General features: G+C 35.8%; 2 protein-coding genes across 2 annotated transcripts in view; one reads left to right on the top strand and one right to left on the bottom strand.

Annotated features, from left to right (window-relative positions):
* LOC148623208 (cytoplasmic polyadenylation element-binding protein 2-like) overlaps positions 1-10,539 on the bottom strand; it is a 34,718-nt gene extending 24,179 nt beyond the window's left edge. The window contains exons 1-2 of the mRNA XM_088573840.1: positions 9,375-10,539; positions 2,796-2,889 (exon numbers count right to left, since the gene is read on the bottom strand). Coding sequence (XP_088429966.1) covers positions 2,796-2,889; positions 9,375-10,241 — 961 coding nt within the window. The 5' untranslated portion in view covers positions 10,242-10,539. The remainder of the gene's footprint in view (positions 1-2,795; positions 2,890-9,374) is intronic.
* A 5,054-nt stretch (positions 10,540-15,593) lies between these two features.
* Positions 15,594-17,450, top strand: part of LOC148623207 (E3 ubiquitin-protein ligase MARCHF5-like) — a 33,651-nt gene continuing 31,794 nt past the window's right edge. Inside the window, exon 1 of the mRNA XM_088573839.1 lies at positions 15,594-15,926. Within this exon, the coding sequence (XP_088429965.1) occupies positions 15,883-15,926 (44 nt within the window). The 5' untranslated portion in view covers positions 15,594-15,882. The remainder of the gene's footprint in view (positions 15,927-17,450) is intronic.

Here is a 17,450-nt window from a genome sequence, read left to right as displayed (position 1 = left end):
AATTCGTGGTTTTGAGCTTTCCAGTATACACATCAATGGGAATCTACTATTTGTTGGGAACAAAATTTTATGGTTTGACATACCCTCAAAAACCACAACTACTAGATCTAAATTTTATTTGCAGAAACAATATATTAGATATATTAGAGGTATTGAATGATATTAAAGGAATTACATTAGGACTTTATTTTTGTGCAGTGTTCAGAAATAGCAGGGAGGTTCCTGTGGTGAACTGGCCACATAAAATATTTTGATCCTGAAGGATCAAAAACCTAAAAACAGTGAGCAAACCTCCGCTATTCGATAACATGCACCTTTTAACCTCCATTTTACACAATGTGAACATGTAATAAAGAATCTAAGAATGTTTCATTCAATTCCTTTCAGTGGTATAGGAGGAGTAACGGATAAGAGATGGGTCCCCCCTTTCCCATTATTAACAAAAGATTAAGTCCATGTTTTGCTATTAAAACCTCCAAATTGATTCTTATCAAAAAATAAAATAGGATGTGCACAATTGGGACATGCAATAAAGATTCTGCGAAAGTTTCAATCAATTCTATTCAGTAGAATAGGAGGAGTAAGGGATTAGAGATGGGTCCCCCATTTGCTCATAATTACAAATGACAAAGTCTTGCTACATGAAACCCCAAAATTGATTTGGATCAAAATCTAAAATAGGCAGTGATAGGGAAAGACAGGGACCATGGGCCATATGCCCACTGAAGCTAAAAGTGGCCCATCAAGGTTTCAGGATTTTACTTAGAATGTTAATAAATGACCCGTTGACAACTTGAATACTTGTAATAAATGCTGAAAATGGCTCATTTGAAAAAATATTCTTTCCTAACCACAGATAGAGGTGCACAATGGGAACATGTAATAAAGATTCTGTGAAAGTTTAGTTGAATTCCATTTGAACTTGAGGGTAGGCACAAAATATTTGGGTTAGCAGAAACAGGTAATTTTTTCAAGCCTGATATCTGAAGTACATTTCTTATATGGTGATTGTCACTTGATCAAAATTTTAAGTACAGTTACATGTACAATCCTTAGTTAAGTATTGCTCACCACTTTCTTCTTCCAGAAATGTGTTATATATAGAGATGATTTTTTAAGAAGTCAAAAAAAAGAAAGCTGAAATTGGCAAAATCGGAAGTAAATATACAGTAAAAAAAAGAATTATAACAGTAAAATCCGGATTTGAAATAGTGGAAATCTGCTAAAAAACAGAAGAAAATCATCCCTGTATAAAAATCAGAGTTGATATGAAGCATGACCATAATTCCAAATCAGCCATTTTGATTTCAAATCCCCCATTTCATTTCATAATGGTTACCCCTAAGTGATTACAAAATTAAAGGTCCAACATGCACACCACTGTAATTTTAAAAAATGCCATAACTTTGCTGTACCACAGAGTGTCAATAAAAGATCATGCTCCCAACATGAATATGCACTTGCAGAGCTGCCAACCAGAAGTTATGAAAAATAGGAAGGCCAGAGATTTTGTGAGGAAGAAATTTTTGTTTTATAAAGCTACCTACATGTGCATTGAAAACAAAGAGATTCATTTAGTATTGTAAAAAAAAAGTTACTGGCAAATTAATGATATTTTTTTAAATCTTTTTTTTAAATGAGAAATTCTAAGACTTTCTTCTTAATTTGTATGCCGTATGTAAATGTTAAGGCCAAATAAGCTAATATTTGTGGTTCTGTTCACTTCTTTGGATAAAATAGGGTCAATTGGTCAGATTTTTTTTTAAAACAGCTCGCGATGCTGGCTTGAAATATCGCTCAGGGCTATTCCATTAAAAAAGTGTGTCCTGGATATTTAGGGAAACCACCAGCACATTTTAATTTTGATGCTATAAATTTGTCTTAAAGAAAATTTAAATCCCCCCCAATACATTAATAAATCAACTGCATTCTCCCCCACCCAACCCCCATTTTATTCTGAAATAGCCCTACTGAACACCTAAGTGTTCAATGAAAACATAAGGCAAAAAAAATTATGATGTCTGTTCACTGCTACCCTACATAGTATTAAATGATGTACTAAACATGTTATGGCTATTTTGGCTCAAGCACAATTAAAGTCTAGGTTGTTTAAAAATTACAATGTAAAATGTTTTTGAAAAATAAAATAATTTCCCTACCTACCAAGTACCAACCCTATTTCCTTCTTGCTGGTAGCAGGAAACAAAGACTATTATCAGGGGTTTCATTAATTTTTTGCTATGCAGATACATTTGGTTTTATAGGAGGTACTTTTTATCATTTTCTTTTATAGAAATAAAGGAAATTTAAAAATTCTAGAGGTACCTTTCAGTAGCTTAGAAGGATGAAAGTACATGTTCCTGGTACTGCCTCTTAATGAAAGGCCAGCTATATTTTTTTTTAATTCAAACAACTGAACACTAGACAATCATCACAAACAGGAATGAAACATCAACTGGCAAATTACTGCTTTAAGTTGTATTGTGGCTACAGCTCGAGGCAAGTGGGCAGTCAGTGTTGTTTACTACTGTAAATACGAAGTCTGGTCTGGAGGAGTTCCATAAAAATCTGGATTTCTGATTTCCCTTAGTGAGAAGGGTTGGTCGGTTTTATATATAATTTTTTTTATTTTAGCAAAAAAATTCTAAGGTTGGTGGTAAAAACAAGGGTCAGCACAGCCACTGAAACCACACATATTTTTTTTTTATTGGCTTAATATCAATCAATGAAGTGAATTAATACAACATTAGAAATTAAAATGATCAATCATTCAGCCTATAAAACATCATACTTACCTTTTAAAATATCTCCTTCACCAGTAGACTTCATGATATCCAGAAGCTGATTTTCAAATGCAGAAAACTTTAACAAATCTAAGGAACTACGATCCTGTAAAAAAAAAGACACTAAAGGCTTTAAAGTGTGCATAAGCAGCATTCTTTTTTTCTGTTTTTTTTTAGATAAAAATTCTTAACACTCTAAGGTACAATCATATCAACTTTCAATGAATTCAGTCCAGTTATGGCATTGAAAATAGCAAAAAAAAACAACATAGAAAATAGGCAATAGTACCAATGTCAGTTCACAAATCTTCATAGAAATTGGTGTATGGGTAGATCTCACCACAGGGATGATTTTATAAGGTCAACAAAGTAGATATTGGCAAAATCAGAAGTAAAATTGAGTAAAAGAGTCTTAACAGTAAAATCCATATTTGAAATAGCAGAATTCCGCTAAAAAGTGGGAAAAAAATAATACATGTACCTGAACCCTTTTAGCCTCAGTCAGAATCTAGCTTAAAATATTGAACAGTTTTCGAGATAAATGTGAAAAAACGACTGTTTGACCCCTACATTCTATTTTTCGTAATGGCAGCCATGTTTTTTTCATAGCTCAAAAAACCCAATGCTGAACGATCATTTTGTTCAGATTACCCTAGGAAACAATACACCAACTTTCATTTAATTCTGTTTATTAGTTTCAGAGTTTCAGAGGAAAAGATTTTTGAAAATTATGGCATCAAAAATTACAAAAGTATATCTGAACAAGAGGCTCTCAGGAGCCTGAATCACTCACCTGGTTAAAGTTTGTATTCCAAGGGCAATAAATTAAACAAGGAGGTGTCCAACTCAAGAAGACTTTGGTAGGACTATTATAAGGATCATTTCAGCGATAGAAAGTTTCTTTCTATCAATTATAGTTTTCAAGATATTGGCTGAAAACTGTTTTGATCCCTGAATTTGAAGGCCTTATAATAAGGGTAATTTCAGCAATTGAAATAATTTTGTCTGACCACTACATGTATGTTCATTTCTAGTAACGGTGGCCATGTTTTTCGACAGCCCAAAATTCCCCACATCAGTTCTATGTAGGATACCCCAAGAAACATTCATACCAAGTTTGGTTCCAATCGGTCAAGTAGTGTAAAAGGAGAAGATTTTTGAAAGAAATAACATTAAAAATAGCAAAAGAACATCAAAAAAGGGCAATAACTCCAACATGGCTTCACAGATTAAAATGAAAATTTTACCACAGATAGATCTCATCATGCTGAACAATTGACCCCAGTCAGAATCTGGCTTAACCTAACGACTTTGGAGGTATGTGCGAAAAACTACTCTGACCTCTATGTTCTATTTTTAGTAATGGCGGCCATGATTTTTTTTGACAGATCAAAAATCCCAACATCAGTTATATGAAGGATACCCCAAGAAACATTCATACTAAGTTTGGTTCCTATTGGTCAAGTAGTATCAGAGAAAACTTTTCAAACATTGTTCATGTTCAGCCAGGTGAGCTAAAAAGGGCAATAATTCCTAGATGTAAATCAGTCAATGGATATTTCCTAAAATTTGAACACAGATACAGGTACATGTACATATAGATTTCATCATGCTGAACACAGTCAAATTTTGGATAAACCTTATGATTTTTGGCTCCCATTGGCCTATGTACACTAAAGCTTTGAAATTTTATTTTCTTGAGAAGGAGGACTTGCAAAATACATGTAAAAACTGCATTTGGCTAGTGCATATACATTCACTTGTGCAAATGTACATGTACATTGTGGTACCCATGATGGAAAGTAATAATCTCATGACTTACATTTTTTACAACACGGTAATTCAACATCCTAAATCATTTCTGCCAACCTACACTAACAATGATACGGTAGTCCCACTTGCCAATGACCCCTAAAATTTGGCATCGTTATTAAAATGTCTAATGTAATAGTAAAGAACTTACCATATTGGCTACCAAAACGAAATTTAACGTTAAAAACTCTGAGTCCTGTGCCTACTTACATGTAAGGCCAAGAAAAAATATGTCTGTTTAAGGTTACATTGGATGAAAAAAAAAAGGGTACATGTACATGTAGGCATGGTAGGAAATTCACTCAAATTCTAGCCAGTCCTGAATACAATTTTTCAATATATTTACTATATGGCTATATAGATTTTTGCTAAAATTAGCCAGCCCTGCCAAAAAATAGCCAGTTTCAGGCTGGCGGGCAGGCTCTATTTCTACCTCTGATGTAGGTACATGATAACTTCATTTGTTTATATTATTTTACATTTGTATATAGACACTATACATGTAGGTTTATGGGAGGATTCCTCTACTTCAATAGTGTTAGAAAATGACAGTTAAGTGGCATTCAACAACAAAAAATTGTGCAAGTAGGCAGAAAAAATAGGGAAGAAAGGACAACCATAAACAGGCAGGGTTTTTTCTCAGCCCTTATCTGAGAGAGGACTGTCATGAAATTTTAATTGGTACAAAGTAGTCCTTTGGGCTACCTTAATTTTTTTTCAAATTTTATTAGTCCTAAAGAGAACTGCAAAATAATTTTGAGGACTACCTTCTGTATCCATCAAATAATTCTGTGGGAGAAAAGTTACTGTCAAACTCTGACCTAACACTTTATATACAGTGTTAAGGGGTCATACTTAAACCTAGCTGGTTGGTAAAATTTTATTATGGTGTGTTAAAACTGAAAGTTACTCATCCATTTGGTGAGAACAAAAAAGGTACCACACAATGGAGGGAAAAACAAAACACTTTGAAAATAGAACTAAGAATTTTATCGTTTTTAGCAGTCCGAGTTGCTTTTGTTGCTTTGTATGTATGGTTTTAGTTGCTTTGTGTTCTTTGATGTGTGTGTCGGTTTTCCATATCTGGTCTTTGTCCCTGGATTGCATTCTTTTGATTACCGCTATAACCTTGGTTCCCTTGATTATTCTTACTCATCCACATGAACAATTTAAAAATTTACTGATACACAGGGATATTTCTAGGACATGGAATTGCAAAATTAATGCATTATTTCTCCAAATGCAGCCCTGTCAAAGATGGATGTTTGATTTTTAAAATGCCACAGCAAACATCTGTAAAGCATGATCATCTCCAGTGGATGCAAAATTCAAAAATTTATACTGGACATTTGTCCTATGGACAAGAAAATCTATCTGACCAATCCAATTTTTACCAGACCAAATATTTTCAAAATATTTTGTAGCAGGTGAAACTTATAATAAAAAGCGTAAATACCAAAACCCTATTCTGGAGCAGGACCTGTCATGCCTTCGGGAAATCAAGCATTTTTCACTGGACCTTCTGCAATTTTATTGGAATTGTCTGTCTATTCCACGGAATTTCGTTTTAACTGCACCACCAAATAGTTTGCATGCATTTTGCTGGGGTGTCTTGTCATTGATTAGTGATACACTTCCACTTACATTGTTTTGAATAGACTGGTTGCTAATTGAATCACTCGTAACGGGTAAAAAATTTGGCAAAAAAAAATGTCTTGTTTCGGGTTTCCCGATCGACCCTAATGTTTTCTCTTGACCCTAATACATTTTTTCTCCAAAATTAACAAAATCGGCAATTTCCACCAGTTTTCGGTATAATACGGATCATTTCTGGTAAAACCGAAAGTCATTTAAAACCAGGTCATAATAGTGTTCGAATAGGAGACGGATTTATATCACGTTCATCCAAGCGTATTACTTATGATGAGCACAATGGAAGCCACGAGTATCGTGACACTAAAACATAACAAATGCTGTCACCAAGAAAGCAAATCTCTCGTGTCAGCGCTTCCAAATAGACTGATGGTACTTATGGAGATTTTGAGCTCTATCATGAAGAAGTTGACATAAAAACATTTACAATAAAGTTCTTTAAACATTCTCTTAGATTTAAAGTGATTGTACATGTATATGAAATAATTAGATTTTTCTTGTGCAGGTTCAACAGATCATATTCAAGAGCCTTTTATCCCCAGTCTTTGTCCAGTGTCAGACTGATAGTTTTTAACAGTTAAACAATAAAAGCCTTAAGGACGTTTGAATTTTGAAGTCCAAAACACAAAACCAGACAAAATTATTAGACATAGAAGACATATAGAACAACACTATGAAGAAACACATATTACAATCAGCTACATGAACTTGTGTTAGTTCTAGAATGATGCTATTTTACAAATATAGGCTCAACTTTAGTCGAGAAAAAATAAAATGAAAATGCCTTCATACCTACCCTATTTTTGGGAGGAATGTAACCCTAAACAGACGTTTTATTTTTTTTGGACTTAAGGATTGCCTTGCTTGAAGTTTTATATTTACTTGTCCTTTCCCAGATGTACATTTAGTTGTTGTCCTGCCAATGCCGATGGGATAACCGTCTGCCACAACAAACAGCCTGTTGCCCCATACAGCAGGGATAAACAAAGCAAAATCCTGCACTCTAGACTTCTCAAGGCAGATGCATGTAAGTTCAAAATTTCAAACACCTTTTTTCTAACAAAAAGTTAAAAAGTTCAATCCCTTCTACATTACATTGGCTTCTTTAATCTTTATATTTTTTATGCCGGCTGCATGAAAGAGAGATGTTTCTTTTTAGATTTTTTTACTTTCAGTTTCAAAATGCTACAAAAGTTGTTTGCATAATAAATTCTGATGCCTTTTTCATGCAAATCAGCCAATCAGAACAACCATTCTATCAATCATCCTTTCACAATAAGTTGCGGAAATCTTCGAACAGGAACATTCAAAATTTGTGCCCATTGGTATGATTTGACCAGTGAAATTAATGGAGAGAAAGTGTAATCGGAAAGAATACATGTATGTCAACATTCGGTTAGACATAAAAAAATTAACAAAATGTAAAATATTTTCACTTGTCCAGGAGACAAATCAGCCATGATCTTCACTTGCCCTAAGCAGATTTCACCTGTCTTGGGCAAGTGGACTACTACTTATTTCAAACCCTGTTGTAAGATGTTTGTAAGACAGCGCACCTCAGATACCAGTTCCTTTTCAAAAGACTAAATCAATGTTTTTTGTTTCCAAGAACCATTCAGATTTTCAAATTAATGGCATGACTTCATACATTTTTTTAGTATAAATTAACCCTTGTCGTGCTGTGCATTTCTGAACAGAAGTCAAGATTATGATATTTTGCAAACTTACGCATATTATATGCAAATTAGTTGCACAATGGTACTGATGCTGATTGTTATATATGAATTGAAAATGGGTGATCAAGGAGTGGGGTGGATAGATTAGGTGTTGGGAGGGTTGGTGGGCCAATGCGAAAAAATGGGTCTGTCACTCAAAAATGGTCATTTTTTGCTACATTTGGGGTTCAACAGGAGCGAATCAAGAACCAAAGCACATTCATCCTACAGCCTGTACAAAGTGAAGGCTACTGAAGCCAAATAAAGTGTATTACAGTCATGAGTGGCGGGTCAGGAGTCCCCTGACGAGTCACTCGTGTGAAAAAATGAGAATTTTTTCAATTTTTGGCCTCTGTTTAGCCTAAAACAGGAAGTAGTTAATACAAGGGGTTGACATAAAATGGTGGTGACAGAACTCATTCTTATTTAGTTTCCAGGCCAAATAAAGTACTACAGATTAATTCTGCTTTGACGAGGGTCCGAGAAATGAACCCTACCCCCAAAAAATCTCATTTTTTTTCAACAGCAGAACATGTGACCTCTTCTTTTAGCTTTCAAGTCGTCATTTTTTAACAAACTCTCTATCAGATAGCCTCATTTTAAAGCACAGTCAAGCTGCTTGCAGATGGACACCAATTGCGCTTTCTTAAACTACTCAGTAAGATTAACACTGCCAGAACCAATAAAACTGAACCAAGTCAAATCCCTAACAAGTCTGGGTGTAGCACAACAAGGGTTAATTTCAAAGACATTTGGACTCATCTTGGTGATGTATATTCAATGTCTTTAATTAAGTCTAAAGCTATATATCTCAAGGCATAGTTACGTAAATCAATACAATTCTACAATTAATCATAGTTTTATAAAATTCAGTATTTTACAAAGACCCCGTAAATCAAAAAAACACGCAACAGAAAAATAAATGGGTTGTTACATGTAGGAGATTCACTACAGAAAATTAATCATTAATATGCAAGTCTAAAGCAACCAAAATAATTGAAGCTGGTTAAGAGTTAAAAAACTTATTTTTGCATGATCATGTAAACTCCTGACATTAACTACGTGCTAAATTTTAAATTTTCCAAAACAAAACTTAATAGAAATTCAACACAAACATTCAAATATGTATTCAAATAATCTTCTTTCATAAACACTATATGTATGATAGGTCTAAATTTTTAAAGTACATGTATGTTGAAAATATTGTGTTATACATGTACTTGTAATTGTCTGATTGTAAATGTGTTAGTGCAAATAAATATTCTGATTGGAGGTGTATTTTCTAAGCTTATGGCTGTCTGATAAGTATATACAAGAAATGCAGAGAAAATGTCTGGAATGCAGTGATTATTTGATATATGGCATATGGTTCTGATCATCAGCAGCCGTTACCTGGCAAAACATAACATACCTGATAATTAAGTACACTGTCTCTTTGTAGATCATCAATGGCTGGTGTATGATCAAAGTTTGGCTTCATCATGGCAGCTTGGTGCATCTGTCCAGGGAATGATGTACTACGACGGAATTTAGAGGGGGCAAGAATTTGAGCCTGACTTGCAAATTGCTGTGAAATAGAACTCTTTTTCAAAAATGGATTCATGTTGGGCATTGACCTTCTCTGACCTGGTTGTGTCATATTATTCCAAGATGCCATTGCTGGGGGCTGATTTTGTACTGTAGACCATTGCTGTTGTTGTGAGTTCCAATTGTTGGAAAATGGTTTGGCATTGCTGTTCAATATCATACTTTGTTGTGGTTTCTGAAAATTATGTTGAGCAGTGATTGCTCTTCTATTTTGCTGAAGATTTACTCCCATATGGGATGATACAGCATTGCTGTAAATGCCACCTTGAGAAGGTGGGAATTGTTGAAAAGCTACAGATCCATTCAAAGATTGATATCCATGTAAATAAGAATCGTCAGCTATGGAGTTCGACCATAATTCCGAATCATTGGAATGTGAAGATATAACAGCTGTTGAAGTCGACGGCTGTTCTAAACCTTGTAAAGGGTTGCTCAACCTTTTCTCGTCTAATCCAGCATAATTCAAATCAGAATTTTCACTCTTCTGAATCCTGTTTAATTCAACATTTTGATTATTAGTACCGTTATTAGACTTATCTGACTGCTGAGGCTGTTTGTTGACAGATCTGTCATTTATTTCATCTTGCATCGTACGAGCTGGCGGTTCCGTCGAAAACTGAAGCTTACTGGCATGAAATTTACTCTGCAATCCTGAAATATTTGTGGCAAGAGATAGTCCGTAATCCCCCATTGAAAGAAAAAAAACACAAATTCAACTACGGGGGAGTATTCTGTCGCCGTCCCTGTCCGCCACGTCTGCTATCACTGCTGCTTTACTCAATATAACTACGATGTTCACTGGTCTTCATTTCCGTCCTACTTGACAGTTTCTAGATGCCCATATGCAAATTAGATTAATTGTAAATTTTCAAGATTTTTCAGTTCTGCTTATTTCTTTGAATGAAACTCCTGTTCCTTTTACGTCTTGATCCATATTTTTGTATGATATTTCCACAAAAGCCAAAGATGTATGGAATCAAGGTCAACAAATTTGGGTGGGGATACCGAAACGTCAAAGTATATACATGATACAGGGCTCATTTATCATAATAAGAGGCGGAGTTAAATTATTATGCAAAGTAGGTGTGATAGCTAAATCGTACTGCTTTCATCTCGCCACATTGAATCCCATAGGTATTTTTTTACAAATAACAAGTATTATTACAACTCGTTGCTTTTAAATGCAGTTTTACGCTTCTTCAAATTTCACTGTCGAACGGTTGTCGTCAACAGCTGTACATTTTATTGATTGATTGATTGGTGTTTAACGCCCATGTAGTAATATTTCAGCTTATATATCCAAGTGGATGATGAAATGAAAAATGGGATGGGACAAATTAAGGATAAAAGGATCGACGATAATTTTTTATTGCCACTGGAAATAGGGAGGGGGTAGGGTCGGGCAATTTAGCCTCCTGTGGCGGATCGCAAATGCTCCTTCTCCTATCGAATAACACAGCAGGTTCCTTTTTTTTAACGTGCGAGGAACGTACTGGCATCTTTCCCAACACGGTGCACCGCTGTAGTTTGCGGTCAGGTTTTCTACACTATGGCATGACGACCCCAGCATGTAGCATGCCAGGGGTATCCAATTCCACCACCTGGGACACACAACCCAGTTGCTCTGTGAGCAGAGCGACCTAGTCCCAGGCAAGAGTTCTGAGCACTATTAAGTTGCCTTTTACGACAGGCTTAGGGCTGCTGCGGGCTTATTCTTTGGACACCCGGACCCGCAAGTGGCATCAAAAAGCAGTGTCTTGGAATACTCTTACAAGTTACAATTTCATTTTGGAACATTAAAAAAATGTTTCCAGGACTCTGCTTTCCTCCCTGAACGAGTGGTGACACAAAGTCATCGACCTTTCCCACTCATTTAGTAACGTTATTATATCATACCCATCGGAAAATAAACCCCCACCCCTAAATATATATTCAACAGAGAGATGGTATTCGATAGGAAACAGTAGAGCATTGCCCTCCTCCAAAATAAAGTCTACATAGATACGTTTCCTAGGGGTAAAAAAAGTAATCAAGGGAACCAAGATACGAGCAGAAATCAAAAGACTATAATCAAGGGATAAAGACTAGAGAGGGAAACAGATGTACAAAAAGAACGTGAAATAACTTAGTATCCAAAATAACACGTACAATGACACAAAAGTAATCGAGCAACTCGAACTCCACTTACAGGCGCGTAGCTGCCGTTAGGCAAAAAAGCTATTGCCTGCACTTAATTTTGCCAATTTTTTTTTTTTTTTTTTGAGATAAAATACATCCAGGAAAGGCATAAATGATGCTCTAAAACGCTATCTCCGCGGAGCTTCGTGGGGGGGGGGGCTTCGCCCCACTGGACCCCCTACCAGGGCTCCGCCCAGACCCCCTGCCGTAATTTTGTCTACACTACAATTTGGCCTCAGCTACACTCCTAACTTAACTGAATTTACTCACAGGCCTATGCTGAAGGATAAATTCTAACTCCAGCAAAGACACGTTATATTTAACCTTATTTAATCTGTTAAAGTCCGATAAACATTAGTAATTATAATGATATGTAGCTGTCTTACTGTTTAAAATCGGTATTAAAAAAATCATTAATATATAATGAGTCCTCTTGTACATCTTCCGTGTCTAAATCTGTCTACAGTTTTTAGGGCAATCAACTTCATTCAGTTTAATTCCTCCTGGACATTGTCAACATATTCTTATGTGGCAGTGGGCGTTAGGTTGTAATTTATATTGATTTCAATTATCTCAACTTCTATGATGAATGATTTAACAGAATTAAATCCATTTTGCACGACTGGAAAACGAACATTGACTCAAACAGTAAGAAATTTGGTCCTCAGTGTCACAAACATGAAAGAGTAACATACCTAAATTTCTTAGGATTATATGTTTAGACCAAAAAAATCCTTTCCTGATATTTCCCAGGCGCGTAGCTGAGGCCAAATTGAAGTGTAGGCAAAATTACGGCAGGGGGTCTGGGGGCCGCTTAAGGCCCCAGCAGGTCCAAGGGGCGAAGCCCCCCCCCCCCCCCCGAAGCTCCGCGGAGATAGCGTTTTAGAGCATCATTTATGCCTCTCCAGGATGTATTTTATCTAAAAAAAAAAAAAAAAATTGGCAAAATTAAGTGCAGGCAAAAGCTTTTTTGCCTAACGGAAGCTACGCGCCTGTTTCCACACAAACTTGGATCCTGTTATAGACGACTCTTTTTTTATTTCCAATTTGATTCTTGTCCCCCATTTTCACAGGTTGTCAAAGAGTAATCAAGGGAACCAAGGTTTTAGCGGCAATCAAAAGAATGTAATCCAGGGACTAAGATCAGACATGGAAAACAGAAATACACAACAAAGAACATAAAGTAACTAAAATCATACATACAAAGTAACAAAAGCAAAATAACTAATTGCAATGCGGGTGGGCCCTCTTAGCCATCTTGACTGTTTCTATTGATATGTTTTTATCGAGGCCAGTCCTATGATACAGGCCTTAGACATGGAATAAAATTCCATTTCTATGCATGGTCATAAACCTTACACTAAAATTTAATTACAGCTCTATGCTATAATGGTATAGTGTAGTCCAACTGACCCTTTTAAATTTAAGAATGAAATTCACAGACACCTTTTTTGTATATATAAATAATACAGAATTTTAAAAAGTGAAACAAGTGCATGCATGTGAACGTGTGTAGATCCATAAGGCACAGATAAAACAGAATATGGACTCACGTGAAAACATAACACTTACAAAGTAATTTTGTTCGAATAAAAATCACTGACAAAGTAATCAATGTGGATCACTCATACACTCCTTGAGGCGTTTAAGTTTCCCATTTTAGCGTTCGTGCATCGTTTATCGTGCGTTTACACATCGTTTTGCGTTCTTTTAAACGCACGATGAACGCACGCTAGGGGCGTTCGGTTAAACGCACGATACGAGCGATCGTTTAAAGGGAAAGACCACCTCTGTATTAATCTCGGCTCTTATGATAAATCATACCCACGTAAACAAAAATAAATAACCTTTAATGCAAAATGCGCTCTTATAAAATTCTCAAGCTATGCAAAGTTCGAAATCTTTGAAATATATATAAATAGCCATCTTGCAGAGCTCTCCTTTCTGAAGGAAGATCATAAGCAGACTTGTCAACTTTCCTTTTATCTGTGGCAACATGACTTCAGCACCTGCGTATGGAGTGTTCTTATCACAACTCATACGTTATGCCTGAGCTTGCCGAAACTACGCAGACTTTTTGTATCGCACTAGAACTTTAACAAATAGGCTTCTGGAACAGTGTTATGTTGCTACAAGATTGAAGTCATCACTACAGAAGTTCTATGGTCGTCATCATGAACTCGTGGATCGTTATGGTGTATCCATCTGCACCATGAAAACTGATTTATTCAACGGGTCATAGTTTTCCTTTCCTTTCGTTTGTCTACCCCGGACTTGACTTTTTATGAGCAACTCGGCGGGTGTTTCTAGAAAAGCAGAGGACGCTTACCCTACCGATGCACCTGGTCCATGCTCCCAGTTTTTAGTGGAGTCCGAGTTGCTCATTTACTTTTGTTACTTTGTATGTATGATTTTAGTTACTTTATGTTCTTTGTTGTGAATGTCTGTTTTCCATGTCTGGTCTTTGTCCCTGGATTACATTCTTTTGATCACTGCTATAACCTTAGTTCCCTTGATCTACTGAAATTAATAAATGCCATTATTATGATGGAATTTTGACCAAAAACACAAAAAAAGTCCTGAGCTTTATCACACTTAAATTGTGTCTTAATATGGTATCATGTACATTAGTTTGGTGTTTTTAACCCTAAAACTCGTCATAAGCTATCACCAGAAGATGTGTTCTTCTTTAATAACAGAACACGAAAAAAAAACTTACGCCATGATGGTTGTAAAGGTGCTACTTTGGAAATTCCCGACTTAAAGTGTCTAATTAAATACCAGTCTATATAAAGACCGTGGTGGACGAAATAGGAAAGGAAAACTATGACCGTTGAACAAATCAGTTTTCATGGCGCAGATGAATACACTATAACGATCCACGAGTTCATGATGACGACCATAAAACTTCTGTAGTGATGACTTCAATCTTGTAGCAACATAACCCTGTTCCAGAAGCCTATTTGTTAGAATTCTAGCGCGATACAAGAAGTCGGCGTAGTTTCGGCAAGCTCTGGCATAACGTATGAGTTGTGATATGAACACTCAATACGCAGTGCTGAAGTGATGTTGCCACAGATGAAAGGAAAGTTGACAATTCTGAATAGAAAGTCATCAATTTTGTCGTAAAGTTTGTTCAAAAGTTTTCCTTTACCATCGATTTCTAAGTGTACGTCAAGAGGGGAGGGTTGTGATCACGTCAATTTCTGACCGGCAGGACGGCATACCTGCGTTGTAATAGGTAGTGAAATTTAAATAGCCAATTAATTGACTTGGCTAAAAGATTCTTTAGCCGAATCGAATTGTCGCTGGCTTGTCACCGAGCGGTCTAGGGTTCGACCCTCGGTGGCGAAGTATAATTTTGGAAGTCAAATTATGCTGTTATATTTGTTTTATTTTAACCTTTAGTTTATTTTTATGTTACTTGGGTATATAGAGCAACTCTTTCGCTGTAGTCAGGGACGTTGAAAAAACCCTTAGTAGTACTGTACTTGTGCATAATTGTGTTTCGGGGCCAACTACAGTCTGCCCTGAGGTATGAGGATTTTCTCGTCGTTCATTGAACACCAATGGGTGGCCTTGGGCTGACATTTTCATCTAAGTGGGGTTGTTGTCTCTCTGGCATATACTAGATTTGATCAGTTCGGTAATTTTGTTATTACCCTTCGTTTTACAAGGACATCCTCATAAATATCATGAACAAGTAGTTTTGTAGCAGAAAGCATCAAGGGATGACGAAGGAAGACAAAATTAGATGTAAAACAATGATGATAGTGTAATAGAGTTAGAAGAAATAGAAATGATAAGAAAGTTTAAATTTCCCGCCAATATTACTCTTTTGGAAGCAAAACACAATGCAGACCAAGACCATAACGTGATACTTCCGCTCAGCAGTCTGTCAGAAACCTAAATTTGTATTCACCCTCTATTTAGAGAATATTATAAACCAGAACGGTGAAAACATAAACAGAGCATCAAATTAAACACTTCTGAATCAACAATATTTTAAGGCTGATCTAGGCAGAACATTGACAGGATTATTTTTAATGTATACCGTGTAAAGTATTCAGTATAATTCACCATGTTCACAACTGCTTGCTGAATTTACTGACAAGTTACATTGTACATGATTTGATATTTCAAACAACAATGTAATGTCTGTTGCTAGACTTCATCATAGAATATCAGAGGAAGAAAGGTGAGATTGAGGGGGTTTTGTTATGGCCTTCGCTGTACAAACGGTATAACCATAGCCATAGGCCTGTATGGCTGTAATTAAACTTAAAGAGATTTGCAAGTAACTGAAATCACACATTATCACACAGCGGGGAATGAGATCTTGCACTAACTTAATCGACAATGACGACTTTAAACAGACTTTATATTACAGGGACTGGTCACTCCTAACAAAGTTTTTAAAGTGGATTAGGCATTGCCTGTAAGCGAGCATAGCAGTTAGTCCAAGATGACTTTTATGTCCACTCCAAATGATTCTTTTTAAGACAAACAGAAGACTTGGACCCAGATTAATCTTGGGCAACACCTCAGTAGGACCCTATTATGGTTCAAAATTGATCACAGTGTTTGACACTGAAGTTTTAAATCGCTAATATTGTTAGGGACTTCTTGCACTCGTAATTTCAGTACTTACTATTCACATATGATTTGCATAAATATGTAGTTATACAGGGGTCGCGCTGGGCTTTGCCAATGTCGCAATTTGCATTTTTTTATTTTATCTGGTGACAAAAATAGCCAGTTGGCGATTTTCTTGGCGCCTAGGTTTTGTATATTCAAATAGACAGAAAGTTTATCAGCAACGGATATTCTCTCTAATTGAACAATTGTGTTGACACCTGGTCAGAGTTAATTGACTATGACCAATTTACGCCTGAAGGCAATTAAAGGTAATTAGACCAGGTGACTGGACTGACAATATCCTCATGGGAGGTGTCCATCAAATGTAAATATATTACTGAGCCAATCAAAACTCTCATCATCTGGTCAAAGGTAAACACAATAAAGGCCATGTGCACTTGGCTACACACAAGTTTCACAGCCCTATTTAACCATGTAATACATTCAGAAACAGACGTACCTAATAACAGAATAAATTAAACCCAATTAACAATGATAATCCCATCAGGAAGTGTCTAAATACTTCGAGATGAAAGAATTGATAAGAGAAAATGGATGACATTTGTTTACACTTTTGCTATGTGACTTTTTTGGCGGGAAAATCGATAAACAAAATAGAATGGGGATTCCTAAAATCTAATTAAGGAAATGCTATTCAGATATCAAGACACAATTAATGGTCCATGGTACAAACTGTAGTTTTATAGAAATTTTATCACTTGAAAAAAGAGAATCAAGCTTGTTAACAATAATAGAAAAGTAAATTGTATTGTATTAGATGAATTAGACCATAAAGGACAAAGGTGCACATGTTTTAAAATCAGGGAATGTATGAGAATAGTAATATAGTCTTTGATAGAAGTAAAATACCTCTTTCTGGAGTAGTACACTACTATCAACCAAAATTTTAATTTCTCCACTCTTCACAGTGGAGTCACTTAAGTCCTCCACTGTGACTCCACCAAAGTAGAAACCAGGATAAAATTGCCAAATTTCAATAGTTTTTAATATTTTTTTCTACCCTTTACAGAAATGTTATTTAACTACTAGAACCATAAAATATATCTTGGCATAAAGACAGGAT

The sequence above is a fragment of the Perna viridis genome, chromosome 3 (assembly GCF_037379345.1).
Source record: "Perna viridis isolate PV_CMFRI_1.1 ecotype Kerala chromosome 3, ASM3737934v1, whole genome shotgun sequence".
Taxonomy (NCBI): Eukaryota; Metazoa; Mollusca; class Bivalvia; order Mytilida; family Mytilidae; genus Perna; species Perna viridis.
The sequence above is the reverse complement of the archived record's forward strand: the minus strand, read 5'-3'. Positions and strand labels throughout refer to the sequence as shown.